At 48.1% G+C, this 15783-nt stretch overlaps 1 protein-coding gene across 2 annotated transcripts in view; it reads right to left on the bottom strand.

Moving 5' to 3' along the window:
* Positions 1-15783, bottom strand: part of LOC126236790 (toll-like receptor 4) — a 164721-nt gene that overhangs the window by 54400 nt on the left and 94538 nt on the right. For both annotated transcript variants that reach the window (XM_049946377.1, XM_049946376.1), the window contains exon 3: positions 3269-3779. In XM_049946377.1, coding sequence (XP_049802334.1) covers positions 3269-3779 — 511 coding nt within the window. The remainder of the gene's footprint in view (positions 1-3268; positions 3780-15783) is intronic.

The raw sequence follows: 15783 nt of genomic DNA, 5'->3' as shown, positions 1-15783 counted from the left end.
AACTACGATTTTTATTTAATTACATAATTTTGATTGTTGGACGTACCTGACCGAAATTCTGGCGTATTTTATTCTGGCGAATTTCACCGACAAAAAAGTATGTCACTGCACATTCTTCACGAAAGCGTCCTGCAAAGTTAACGAAATCTCAAAATCATTGTTAGCAACACTATTACTGCAAGACGTAACAGAGGTAGAGTATGTTAACGCATTGTTATTTCAAGAGGCGCAACAATAATTTTAGTTATGTAGTCTTGTAGCGAGTATCAGAGCCAATGTCAGGTGTATTGGTCGCGATAGGCCTCGAAACTCAATTGTTGGCAGTACAGGTAACACCACAAATATTTGGCGGGCCGGATACCGGGGATGTCCGGCCAGCTAACGCGGGCCGGTTTGCCGGCTCTCGCGGGCCGGTTTCGGCCCGCGGGCCGTAGTTTGGAGACCCCTGGTATACAGTAACACGTTGCTCAGAGTCCACCAGAACCGCTGCGAGCAACTCTTGGTCACGTCGTTTTACGGATGCAGCATCTCGTCGACGTCTCCGGTGCTTATATTGAACCTATTGTGTAAGCGGCAGTTAATAATAAGATTAACATTATGCCTTTCCCACTTGTCTGAGCTTTTCTGTCTTCGTCCTGTTCCTAATCCAATATATAGGGACACATTTCTATACGTTTTTCTTGGATTCACAGCGGCAGAAGTGCACCTTGTGACCAAAATTTAAACAAAAATTTTTTCAGCGTAAATCAGCTCCGTGTTAACGCATTAGAGTATCTACCAAGTTTCGTTGCCATTTGATAAGTTGAGCCCACAACGGACCTTTGTGAGTAGCTACACTCTAATTATAGCCACCCGGTACTTATTCATAAATAACTGAGTGTAAAAGCAGCTTACTGATAGCATATATTAAAATCTTCATAAAGTTATCGGCTACATGTGACAAGTCAAACTAACACTTCATCCCGGACACCTGAGTTTCGCAAGTGATGTGATATCAATCAGAACACTTAGCAAAGAATGGGTGAATACTATCGCAACAACAACAGACAGGCAATAGGTAATCAGACACAAAGTGTGACGCATTTTCTTCTGGATGACATAGTCTCACAGCATCGCAGCAGGACTTCTATGGAGTTGAATCTTCGAGTCTGCTCATGGCGTACACACACAGTGTTACCGTACAAGTGAAAGGACAGCATCAAGCGCTGGCAACACATTTGTCGCATCGCATACTGTCAAGGTGTTTACGATACACAAAACGCAGAAAAACTCGATCTCAGTAATATATTTTATGTATATAGACTGAAGCGGCGAGTGAAATCTTGTACCAAGGCTGGGAATCGAACCCAGGTCTCCTGCTTGCTAGGCAGGTACGTGAGCCACTAAGCCACCACCGGTTCACACAACTGCACGGATTACCCTGCCATGCCTTCCTCCTCCATCCAAATTCTCACTGCCGGACCAGTAAACTTTAAATTCCCCTTTAAACACGAACAGAATTGCCGACTCTCTCCATGTGCTGGAACAGCATCGAACGAAAATGGGCATCCAGCCTGAAATCAGGTGTAAGTACTTATACAAATGAAATGACACAATTTCATAGACTTTACTGGTCTCACACAGATATCATGTTATGTATGTAGATTGAAGAGGGGAGTGAAAACGTGTATTATCAAGGTTGGGAATCGCGGGAGACCCAGGTTCGGCACTCGTGTGGTGTAAGTTTTCGCTCGCCGCTTCAGTCTATATACACACATCAAAAAAAGTTTTGCATCTCCCCGGTTCCCAGAACTCCTGAAGATAGACGTTGACTGTGGAAATTGTATCACAGATACAGTCCCTTTGACTGTTCAGAGATGTCACTAAACCCGCCCAAAGATATAAATAACCATGCATGAGCAGCGCCTATTAGACGGATGGGGTCCGACAGCCGATCAGTTCCAGTCATTCCACTAGGAAGGAGGTATACGGCTCGTGTTGTCTGTAGTTTATCCATTCCTAGACGGTCAATACCGCGGTTCGCTCGCGTCCGCATTGTTTATTTGTACCAGGAAGGGCTCTCAACAAGGGAAGTGTCCAGGCGTCTCGGAGTGAACAAAAGCGATGTTGTTCGGACGTGAAGGAGATACAGAGAGACAGGAACTATCGATAACATGCCTCGCTCAGGCCGCCCAAGGGCTACTACTGCAGTGGATGACCGCTACCTACAGACTATTGCTCGGAGGAACCCTGACAACAACGTCACCACGTTGAATAATGCTTTTCATGCAGCCACAGGACGTCGTGTTACGACTCAAACTGGCGCAATAAGCTTCATGATGCGCAACTTCACTCCCGACGTCCATGGCGAGGTCCATCTTTGCAACCACGACACCATGCAGCGCGGTACGGATGGGCCCAACAACATGCCGAATGGACCGCTCAGGATTGGCATCACATTCTCTTCACCGATGAGTGCCGCATATGGCTTCAACCCGGTAGCCAGGTCTGGCTGAACGCCGTAGACACTGTCCAGCGAGTGCAGCAAGGTGGAGGTTCCCTGCTGTTTTTGGGTGGCATTATGTGGGGCCGATGTACGCCTTTGGTGGTCATGTAAGACGCCGTAACGGCTGTACGATACGTGAATGCTATCCTCTGACTGATAGTGCAACCATATCGGCAGCATATTGGTGAGGCATTCGTCCTCATGGACGACAGTTCGCGCCCCCATCTTGCACATCTTGTGAATGACTTCCTTCAGGATAACGACATCGCTCGATTAGAGTGGCCAGCCTGTTCTCCAGATATGAACTCCATCGAACATGCCTGGTATAGACTGAGAAGGGCTGTTTATGGACGACGTGACCCACCAACCACTGTGAGGGATCTACGCCGAATCGCCGTTAAGGAGTGGGAGAATCTGGACCAACAGTGCCTTGATGAACTTGTGGATAGTATGCCACGACGAATACAGGTATGCATCAGTGTAAGAGGATGTGCTACTGGGTATTAGAGGTACCGGTGTGTACAGCAATCTGGACCACCACCTCTGAAGGTCTCGCTGTATGGTGGTACAACATCCAATGTGTGGTTTTCATGAACAATAAAAGTGGGAGAAATGATGTTTATGTTGATCTCTATTCCAGTTTTCTGTACAGGTTCCGGAACTCTCGGAACCGAGGTGATGCAAAACGTTTTTTGATGTGTTTACATAAAACCATTATGTAAGAGAACAGTAAAATCTCTGAAATAGTGTCATTTCATTTCAGTAATGTGTATTTCTCATTACCTCAGGATGTTAGGACCTCCATCCCAGTGAGATATTTGGTTGTCGTGTAGGTCCAACGCCAGATGGCTGCTGCTACTTCCAAACTGGCTGCAGTGTGGTATAGTGCTAAGGCGGTTGTGAGCAAAACTCAGCGCCGCCTGGCTCTGGAGCTGCAGCTCCGGGTATTCGGTCAGCTGGTTGTCTGAGGCGTCGAGGACTTGCAGCTGGTGGAGTCCACGCAGTGCCGCTCCCAGGGAGGTCAGCTGGTTCTGCGAGATGTCAAGGAACACCAGATTCGGGACCCCCTGGAAGGCGTCCTGCTCTTGGTGCAGGCAGCACAGGAACGTGTTGCGGAGCGTGAGTTCCTTCAGCTGCGGAAGATGCAGCAGCTGGCCCGCGAGCCGCTGGACGCGCGACCTGGACAGGTTCAGCGTTTTCAGCTTCTTCATACCCGCAATGGCCGCCGGTACCGTCAACAGCGTGTTGTCTGCCAGGTCCAGTTCTTCCAGCGCCGGCATCTGGATGTGCGCATCTGCCACAGTTTACGTTACAGACTTATCAATGGAAGCTCTGCTAAGACTTATGTGTAATGTTACTACACTCAGTAACTCTTAAAATTTCAATAAGGAATTTTCTGATTATTAAGCCCTTTTTGTTTTTTGTACCCTACACCTCCTTCTCGGTTCATTACGTCTGCTCTGCTCTCAAAACCGAAGGAAATGTTTCATGCCCTGTCGACGACGAGTTCATTAGATAACGAGCACAAGATGGGGAAGGAAACTGACGCTGTACTTTTCAAAGGAGCCAGTCCAGCAGTTGGTTGGTTGGTTGATTTGGGGGAGGGACCGGACAGCGAGGTCATCGGTCTCATAGAATTAGGAAAGAAAGTCGGCTGTGCCCTTTCAAAGGAACCATCTCGGCATTTTCTTGAAGCGATTTAGGGAAATCACGGAAAACCTAAATCAGGATGGCCAGACGTGGGTTTGAATCGTCGTTCTCCAACAGTTGCCGTAAGCGATGTAGAAAACATGGAAAACCTAAACCTGGATAGCCTGACTGGGATATGAACTGCCATGCTCCCAACTGCGAATCCAGTGTATCTCTTTTTACCTTCGTTGTCCTTACGCTAAATGTACAGGGGATAGGCAAAATAATGTGAACAGTGGTAGTAATGGGATGGTTGTGTTTGATGGTCAACAACGCAGATGAGGCACATGTCGCACTGGACTGTGTGTGTTCAGTACGGACTGGGCATCAGTGCAGGTTGTTTACGAGTAGTTCACACTTCGTATTTGCATTCAGAGGCCGAGGTCGACGATCAATGAAAGACCTAACAAAGTTCCAAAGAGGGCAGATTGTGGGGGCCCGATTAACTGGAGCATCAGTAACCAGGACAGCCAACTTATTGAATGTTTCAAGAGCAACTGTTTCAGTCGTGGCAACCTACACAAAACATGGAAAGACATCATCGTTTAAACGTAATAGTGGGCGAAAATCAAAACTGAATGAGAGAGACCGCTGTACACTAACACGAATTGTGTAAAAACAACACAAAACTACGGCAGCTAAAGTGACTTTAGAGATCAACAGCTATTTTCATGACCGCGTATTTGTCGACACTGTCCGCCGAGAACTCCATAAAGGGAATATTCGTGGAAGAGCTGCTATACCGAAACCATTAGTGACGGTAACCAACGCAAAGAAGCGTAAAACATGGTGTCAGGAGCATAAATCCTGGACAGCTCAGCAGTTGAAATACGTCATATGGTCCGACGAGTCAACGTTTCCGTTATTTCAAACCTCGGGCCGGTTTACGTCTGGAGGACGCCAAAAGAAGCCTACAATCCTGATTGCTTAATTCCAATGGTTAAGCATGGAGGTGGAGCCGCCCGCCTTGAACGAGCGATTCTAGGCGCTTCAGTCTGGAACCGCGCGACCGCTACGGGCGCAGGTTCGAATCCTGCCTCGAGCATGGATGTGTGTGATGTCCTTAGGTTAGTTAGGTTTAAGTAATTCTAAGTTCTAGGGGACTGATGACCTCAGCTGTTAAGTCCCATAGTGCTCAGAGCCATTTGAACCATGGAGGTGGAAGAGTGATGGTGTGTGCAGCCATATCAAGGTATTCTGCTGGTCCCATCATTACTCTCAAAGGCCGTGCTACAGCCAACAATTATGTGAACATTTTAGGTGTTCAGGTATACCCTATGATTCAAATGTTGTTCCCCAACAATGATGCCATATTTCAGGAAGATAATGCACCCATTCACACAGCCAGGACAGTAGAATCTTGATATGAGGAGCATGTAACTAAATTGCAGTGTTTTCCCTGGCCAGCACAGTCCACGGACTTTAACATTAACGAACCCTTTTGGGCGGTATTGGAGCGCAGACTCCGGAGCAGATTTCCGCCACCCTCTTCACTACAGGAGTTAGAAGAGGTCCTGATCGAATAGTGTCATAGCATTCCACTGGAGACTACACAATAATTATATACCAGTATTTCAAGAAGTATCGCAGCTGTAGTACGGGCAAATGGGGGCCCGACCGCTTATTAATTAACCATTCCCAAGTGAGTACAGGTGTTCACATTATTTTACCTTTGGCAGTAAAATCGTTCTGAAGTCAGCTTCAGATGACGTTGCTCCTAAATTTCTCAATAGTGTTCCGCGGAAAGAGCGTCATCTTCTCTGCAGGGATCTCCTTTTGATTTCTAGAAGCATCTCCGCAATACTCGCGCGTTGATCTATCCTACCAACACCTGCACTTGATTTATCCTACCAACACCTGCACACAAACACAGCCAAACCAGCGACGCTGTGCCAACTGCTGTGGGCCCCATGCGGCCAACTTCAGGCAGTGCAGTGCATACAAACAGGCGCTGAAGCGTAAACAAGACAAGAACAGGGTACAGTACGACATTCCACGCCCAAAGGTCAGCGCCGAACCCAATAAGGAACGGCGTAACGTTTGCCACGGTTGCACGCCCTGGCGGAACGGCACAGGCCGCGGAACCTCAGCGCCCTTCACACACACGCGAAACAACCGCTGCAACAGCTACACAACAGCCACAGACAACACCTGAAAACCAACAAGCATCGGTACCAACACCTGTGCCCCCAAACAACACGACCCCACTCCCAGAAGTCATGTGCTGCGAAGAAACGCACGCTATACAGGAAAACACACCCACACAGGAACCCCCAGAACCCCAAGCCCAGAGGAGGAATAGACGTACACTTAAACACAGAGCGGGGAACACGAAATCACCACAACAGGCGACCCAGCAACAACAGACCAATAACACACAGGAAAACAGTCAACAAGACATCGAGACTGTAAGCCACACTACCATCCCCCTCACCACAGAAGTAACACAGGTGCCACAACCTCTGTCACAAAATATAAACACAAATGCCACTCCTAACAACACACCAATACCCGCACAAGCTGCTGCTATCTCCACAACAGCACCTCAGGCTGCCACACCCAACACCAACACATCACCTGGGGGAATACTGGAAACACTATTCCCTCGACACACGACCGTTCAAATCCTTACCAAGGTACTGACGACCGTCACTACATTCATCACCCAGCTCATGAGCGCCGAACACGGGCAATACTGGGCTGTTATACACACTGCCATCACAACACTCTTTCACACTCATACATGAATAATATACCACACCCGGCCCATAACGCAAACCCGCACACACTATCACAGATCCTGTTCTGGAATGCAGACTCGATCCACAACAAAAGGGCAGAATTTGCCGCTTTCATGGAGCGCAAGGGAATCCTTGTCGCGCTATTGAGCGAGACGAAGCTTAAACCGCACAAACAATTAAACTTTCCTGGCTACTGCGTCTATCGTACCGACCGACCGGGCGACGCCGTGGCAGGTGGAACTGCAATCGTCATACACAAAGACATTGAGCACACAAACATAGAGCTCCCTGAACTGGAAAAAATCGAGGCTACGGCCGTCAGAGTCAAGTTCGACGGAGCCTACACCACACTGATATCGGTATACAACAGCCCCGTAGGCATTTCAACACGCGATATCAGCACACTACTCAACATTTCACCGCGAGTAATAGTCGCTGGAGATCTGAACGCAAAACACCCCGAATGGAATTCACGCATACGAAATCCCAACGGCAAAAAACTGTACGAACATTCACTAGGCAGAAATTACATTATACTAGCGCCGACTGAACCGACGCACATTCCCTATCAGAGGGGACACAGGCCAGGCGTGATAGACATGGCCCTCAGCAAGAGCATTACATCGACACTCAACGTTGCCGTTGAAAACGATCTGCCCCCAAACCACCAGCCTGTAATACTATACATTGAGGAAACACTGCAGCACATGGAACAACTCAAGATGTTGGACTACGGGCGTGCGAATTGGACATTGTTCAAGGAAAAGCTCGATAGCCACATCCCACCCACACACGAAATTAATGAAACAACACAAATTGACTAGGCAGTAGAAACCCTCACTAACGCCGTCCAGGACGCAATGGCAGGCACCATACCTGATCGCACCTCACAACAACACAGTGCGGCCCTGCCCCAGGAAATCCTGGGCCTTATCTCAATGAGGAATCGCCTCAGGAGGCAATGGCAGCGCACCAGGCGTCCGTACTTCAAACGGCACATTAACAGGCTACAGGGCATCATACACGATAAAATACAAACACGCAGAACACAACAGTGGAACCAAAAACTCGAAGGGCTGGACACCGCACGACCTGGCGTGTGGCAACTAGCCCGACATTTTACCATACACCCCAACGCTTCAAGGGCCTGACGGACCTGCATACTCAGTGGAAGAGAAAGCAGAACTAATGGCCCGCACACTCGCAGCGACATTCACACCGAACCTGGTACCCCAGATCACGTAAGAAACAGGTTGACCGTCCTTACGACAGAACAGGCAACCGTAAAAATAGTTTTCCCGTCGTTCAACAGATGTCGCAGGCGACGCTACAATGCTAACTGACCTGTCCATGTCGCGGAATTGGCAACGCTGTATCTTCGGTGACGTGAATGACGCTGATTTGTGTTCGGCTAGAGCATTGCGCGCGAAATGCATTCGTCACACTGCTGACTGTAGCTCATGATCGGTTGTGGTTTTTCCCGAGTTTTCAATCTAGGAATGTAGATTAGCTCCTGTAATTCTACAAACCAAGTTTATTTCTCACAATCATATGCGAAATGAAATAAATGATAAGTAACACACAAACATTTGTCGCGAGTTACTGTTTAAATGCAGACTGTATTGCAGTCGCAAAGGTTTTACACTCGCCTTCCACGCCGTCTATTTCCTCTTTGCTATACAGCTCTTCTGATAGGGATTATGGTGGTAAAAAAGGTCTCCATGTGCACGTTAACACTAAAAAGTTTTCAAAATCCGCACTCGGTTATGGTGCGAATTAAGGCTGGACATATTTCAGTGACAGTCATTTCAAATTTAAATTCTTTTACTTTGCATGTAACTTATCGTAAATGACATAAGAGTGGCACAAAACGATGAATTTTGGATTGTTGCTGAAAGGGGGCTGAAAACGCGGTAATATACAAGTGAAAGCGTGTTTTTCGAGCATATTTTGGCGGTGTCAACTTTGAAGAGCCACAGACGGCAAACCATAATTATGTTAAAAATTTACTTTGTACAGTTTAAAGATAACCCGCAAATATTAGCAACAGACGTACGCTTTTATCTGCAACACAATTATTACTGGGGATATCCGCACTCGCGCAGACCTGTTACTATAAGTAGTGTTGTTTTCGAGTGAAAGCTGTGTGAGGATTATTAGCGCACAGATTTAAAAAAATAATTAAAATAGGCAGCGTCTATAGTTTGCATATTATGCTCGTTCTCTTCTATTCTCCTCCCTTCATTCCAGTACAAACGCTTGTTCACAAGTATAAACGAATGGTAGTGAGCATCGGCGAATTATATATGAATACTCTTTTGCAGCAGTGTAAACGAGGTTTTACACTCGTTCACTTCGTTCACTCTAGTATATAACAGGATTTAGAGGGACCGATGACCTAGCAGTTAGATGAAGGCTATTATTCATTTATTTCACTGTTGCGATTTCAGCTCTAGAGCCATTTTCAAGTACCAAGGGGAAGGTCTTGTAAGGTAATGCTTCTTAAATTGTTTATCAAATGTTACCACACTATGCTTTGCATTTTGTTATCCATATCTTATATTGGTTTCAGTTTTCACATTGCACACAAAAATGCCTCTACAGCCAAAATTACGATAGTGAAGTGAATAAACAGTTTTAAAAAGTCCAAATCGCAGCAAAGATTTCATTTAAAAATTGTATGATATGATTCTTGTACAGGAAGGGCTGCCACGTTATATCAGAATATAAGATCGACAAAATTTAGATAGGATCGAATGCTTAGAGCTCTTTATTAATTCCTACTCGTAACTCATTTATTGAGTTACCTGAATTTAAAATCCACTCCCGTAACCTTTCTTTATCTTTGACGGAAAATCTGAACATATTTAGTTCAGGATTTGTCCGTCTGCTCCTTCTACAGTTGATACACTCACAGGCCCTCGGCATGACGACTCGATCCACTACCACCGGTATGTCAGAAACAGCTGTACTTCACAGACGCCAAATGGTGGAACGCTGCACGCGTTCGGACGATGTTGCCACATATTTCACAGATCGGAGTGCTATCTAGTGGTTGGTGCCACAAGTAAGGGTGTGACGCTGTTGCCGCCTGGTGGCCGTTCCCTGACAAGGGTTGCCTGCTAGACCAAGCGATCGGGCAATCAGTTTCTTACGTGATCTGGGCTGGTACCATCAGATCCAGTGTTCACACTTGCTACTGACCAAGAGGTTACACGCATTCTAGCCCAACCATCGCGCGACGACATTCGACATGCTAGCACAGCCGAAATCTCCTGGGCTGTAATGCATTCCGCTGCTAGGAAAGCCCCTGGTCATGATGGCATTCAAAACCGTGTCCTCCAGGGGTTCACGGATAAAGCAACTGAGTACCTAACACACATAGCGGATGCCATACTAAAACACCAACACTTCCCCGCCCTTTGGAAGACGGCCAAGGTCCTGATGCTCAGGAAGCTGGGGAAAGACCACAGCCTCCCACAAAATTACCGACCCATCAGCCTTCTGAGCTCGCTCAGTAAGATTGTTGAGAAGGTGAGTCTCAAATGCATCAGTAGGCACTGCATAACAAATGACATCCTGAGACCGGAGCAATTCGGCTTCAGGAATCACCACTCCACAACACAACAACTCTTACGGGTCGTTGAACATATAACACATGGCTTCAACATAAACAAAGCTACAGGGGCGGTGTTCCTGGACATCGAAAAGGCTTTCGACCGTCTATGGCACAACGGCCTCATTCGCAAACTCAGCGACGCGGGATTCCCCGACGGGCTGGTGCGTCTAATACACTCATACCTCACAGACAGGAGTTTCAACACTGACGTGCAGGGAAAACAATCAACACGACACGGTATACACGCGGGAGTACCCCATGGAAGCACCCTAGGGCCCTTACTGTTTAACCTCTACATAAACGATCTCCCAGCCACACACAACACAACGATGGCAATCTACGCGGATGACACAGCCATCCTCGCGCAAGATTGGAAACCATCAAACATTACGTCACGCCTACAGACTGCACTCAGAGTGGCTGAGCCTTGGTTGGAGAAATGGCGTGTTAGAGTAAACGTCGACAAGTGCGAAGCGGTTCTGTTCACTAGAAGACCGAAGCAACTGCGCAAACACCGATATTGCAGACCAATAACTCTACATGCACGCCCAATACGTTTCTGTGAGAAAGTCAAATACCTCGGTGTCTGGCTGGACCGGACATTACTCTGGGGGGACCACATACAACACATGACCAACCGAGCTAGCGCGAGGCTCAGACAGCTCTACCCTATGCTCAACAGGCGTAGCACACTGAACAGAAGGGTGTCGAGGTCCATGTACATGACACTTATCCGACCCCTGATGACGTACGCAGCTCCTGTCTGGAGATACGCTGCGCCTACACGCCTGCGCCAGCTCATACAAAACAAAGTACTCAAAATCATAAGCAATGCTCCACGATACACACCCATTGCGGACCTTCACCGGGAATATCGACTTGAGACTCTCACGGAGGTAATCCACAAACTCACCACAAGACTATACAGAAACTCCAGACATTCGCAGAACCCGTTTATTCTGAATCTGGGGAACTACAATCACAACCATAGATGGAAACATAAAAGACCAAAAGACATACTTGTAAGGACGTAACATCTATGGCCAAGCACACGCAAACACAACGGTACAAGTGAGCCCCTGTTAATCAGACGCCATTACTGGATATCCAGCTGGAATACACTGCCGAATAACTGGCACCACGCAGGGAAGCCGTACCATACATTGCATGCATACAAGCTCCACACATCTCCCACACAGTGAGATGATCTATGGCAGATCTCCCACTACTGTATAACGATCTTGATTGTTCCAGGAATGTAGCGGCTGCAGCAACTGGGATACATCGCCATCGCTTGCCACGGTAATGATGCATGATACCCATACTAACAAATCCAACCTTGCATGAACTATCGCAGCTAGTAAGCCACTACTGCTCTTACTACCCATCCCACTGTCGCAGAGGTTTTTTTTCCCACGGCTCGAGCCTTGGCGCTTATTTCCCTCTGCTCTTCAAATCGCTACCCTCACTCGCGTTTCGTCCACTATCTATCACCTGATGGACCGTGTTAATGCGTAGTCTTACCCAGACGTACGGATAACATCACAGCCCAGCGTCCTGTGATCCACTTACTAGATAACTAACATGTTGACGGAGGTGACAGTAGAACTTTTGGTTTGGTCACCACTTTGGTACGGGCGTGGAGGGGCCCCATCTCTTTATCCTACCAGTAACAAAACTAGCAGTCCGCTTCTAGATTGCCTCGATGTTTTCCTTTAATCTTACCTGGTGGGGATACCAAACAATCGAGTACTACTCAAGAATGGGTCGCACCAGCGTTCCACAAACGGTCTCCTTTATAAATAAGACACACTTTCCTAGAATTCTCCTAATAAACCGATGTGGACCATTCGCATTTCCTACTACCGTCCTTAGTACTCGTTCCATTTCATAAAGCTTTATAGCGTTACACTTAGATATTTAATCAACGTCGCTGTGTGCAGCTGCACACTTATAATACAGCAGACTTTCGCGGAAGGTTGCTTTAAGCGGATCTTCCACTGGGTAAGCGACGTTGAGTGTTGCCCCATCCTACGTGAAGAAAGTAGTCTCCACACAGTTGCGCTCTTCCAAAGCAGGAATCACATGCTGTAAAAGGAGGTCTCGGTAACGCGCAGGCGTCGCGGCTCACCTGAAAGGCCCTCTGGATGTATTCTCTCGGAAGAAGTACGAACCGAGGATACAGGTGCTTGTGCGTCCACACCACACAATCACACATGGCGAGTGCAATGGCTCTTAGTGCGCAACACGTGGTTCAATTGCATCCCAAATTCGGCAGTTCTGTGTATTAACTGCACCCTGTAGTATAAAATGTGCCTCGTCACTCCACAGAACATTCCCCGGCCACGTGTCATCAACTTCGATCCGTGCCAGAAATCGAAGAGCAAATTCATAACGTTGCTGCAGATCGTGAGGTTTCAGTTGCTGCACCATCTGGATCTTGTACAGATACTAAAGTAAAACAGATCGCAAATCTTACCGTACTGTAAACCGTGGGACGGAAAATTCTTCTGACATTGCACGAGCACTAGCAATACCGGGGCCCGCGCTACATAAATGACCTAGTAGATAGTGTCGGAAGTTCCATGCGGCTTTTCGCGGATGATGCTGTAGTATACAGAGAAGTTGCAGCATTAGAAAATTGTAGCGAAATGCAGGAAGATCTGCAGCGGATAGGCACTTGGTGCAGGGAGTGGCAACTGACCCTTAACATAGACAAATGTAATGTATTGCGAATACATAGAAAGAAGGATCCTTTATTGTATGATTATATGATAGCGGAACAAACACTGCTAGTAGTTACTTCTGTAAAATATCAGGGAGTATGCGTGCGGAACGATTTGAAGTGGAATGATCATATAAAATTAATTGTTGGTAAGGCGGGTACCAGGTTGAGATTCATTGGGAGAGCGCTTAGAAAATGTAGTCCATCAACAAAGGAAGTGGCTTACAAAACACTCGTTCGACCTATACTTGAGTATTGCTCATCAGTGTGGGATCCGTACCAGATCGGGTTGACGGAGGAGATAGAGAAGATCCAAAGAAGAGCGGCGCGTTTCGTCACAGGGTTATTTGGTAACCGTGATAGCGTTACGGAGATGTTTAATAAACTCAAGTGGCAGACTCTGCAAGAGAGGCGCTCTGCATCGCGGTGTAGCTTGCTCGCCAGGTTTCGAGAGGGTGCGTTTCTGGATGAGGTATCGAATATATTGCTTCCCCCTACTTATACCTCCAGAGGAGATCACGAATGTAAAATTAGAGAGATTAGAGCGCGCACGGAGGCTTTCAGACAGTCGTTCTTCCCGCGAACCATACGCGACTGGAACAGGAAAGGGAGGTAATGACAGTGGCACGTAAAGTGCCCTCCGCCACACACCGTTGGGTGGCTTGCGGAGTATAAATGTAGATGTAGATGTACATGGTCAGTTTCAGCAACAGCGATCTCGTCAATAACGTCCCCCAGGATAGGACTCTTCCTTTCCCAGGAACGTTAAGGGCTTGTCTTTCACGTTCATCCGCAATAACTTAAATTTTTCTACCTCGTCGCCACGCTTGGTACCTTCTCTCAAGTCCGATTCGTATTAGCCAATACTTTAGTAACGTGGCGACTGCTATAGTAATTCTACTAAGCGAGAAAATGGCAAGTGTGTTGGTGCACGGTCTTGTATGTGGTTAGAGTGGAATACTACGAGTGTGCATAGTGAAATGTTTCGAGAAGTGCAATAAGCAGCACGAAATAGCGCTGTCCGTTGCTCATTTCATAGCGATAACATTCATTTATTTTTAATTTTTATTTATTTATTTTACACGTGCTCTAGCCTGACTACCATTGATATTGTAGTTGTGGTCTCCAGTCCGAAAATACACTCCTGGAAATGGAAAAAAGAACACATTGACACCGGTGTGTCAGACCCACCATACTTGCTCCGGACACTGCGAGAGGGCTGTACAAGCAATGATCACACGCACGGCACAGCGGACACACCAGGAACCGCAGTGTTGGCCGTCGAATGGCGCTAGCTGCGCAGCATTTGTGCACCGCCGCCCTCAGTGTCAGCCAGTTTGCCGTGGCATACGGAGCTCCATCGCAGCCTTTAACACTGGTAGCATGCCGCGACAGCGTGGACGTGAACCGTATGTGCAGTTGACGGACTTTGAGCGAGGGCGTATAGTGGGCATGCGGGAGGCCGGGTGGACGTACCGCCGAATTGCTCAACACGTGGGGCGTGAGGTCTCCACAGTACATCGATGTTGTCGCCAGTGGTCGGCGGAAGGTGCACGTGCCCGTCGACCTGGGACCGGACCGCAGCGACGCACGGATGCACGCCAAGACCGTAGGATCCTACGCAGTGCCGTAGGGGACCGCACCGCCACTTCCCAGCAAATTAGGGACACTGTTGCTCCTGGGGTATCGGCGAGGACCCTTCGCAACCGTCTCCATGAAGCTGGGCTACGGTCCCGCACACCGTTAGGCCGTCTTCCGCTCACGCCCCAACATCGTGCAGCCCGCCTCCAGTGGTGTCGCGACAGGCGTGAATGGAGGGACGAATGGAGACGTGTCGTCTTCAGCGATGAGAGTCGCTTCTGCCTTGGTGCCAATGATGGTCGTATGCGTGTTTGGCGCCGTGCAGGTGAGCGCCACAATCAGGACTGCATACGACCGAGGCACACAGGGCCAACACCCGCCATCATGGTGTGGGGAGCGATCTCCTACACTGACCGTACACCACTGGTGATCGTCGAGGGGACACTGAATAGTGCACGGTACATCCAAACCGTCATCGAACCCATCGTTCTACCATTCCTAGACCGGCAAGGGAACTTGCTGTTCCAACAGGACAATGCACATCCGCATGTATCCCGTGCCACCCAACGTGCTCTAGAAGGTGTAAGTCAACTACCCTGGCCAGCAAGATCTCCGGATCTGTCCCCCATTGAGCATATTTGGGACTGGATGAAGCGTCGTCTCACGCGGTCTGCACGTCCAGCACGAACGCTGGTCCAACTGAGGCGCCAGGTGGAAATGGCATGGCAAGCCGTTCCACAGGACTACATCCAGCATCTCTACGATCGTCTCCATGGGAGAATAGCAGCCTGCATTGCTGCGAAAGGTGGATATACACTGTACTAGTGCCGACATTGTGCATGCTCTGTTGCCTGTGTCTATGTGCCTGTGGTTCTGTCAGTGTGATCATGTGATGTATCTGACCCCAGGAATGTGTCAATAAAGTTTCCCCTTCCTGGGACAA

The sequence above is a fragment of the Schistocerca nitens genome, chromosome 2 (genome assembly GCF_023898315.1).
Source record: "Schistocerca nitens isolate TAMUIC-IGC-003100 chromosome 2, iqSchNite1.1, whole genome shotgun sequence".
NCBI classification, from domain to species: Eukaryota; Metazoa; Arthropoda; class Insecta; order Orthoptera; family Acrididae; genus Schistocerca; species Schistocerca nitens.
The sequence above is the reverse complement of the archived record's forward strand: the minus strand, read 5'-3'. Positions and strand labels throughout refer to the sequence as shown.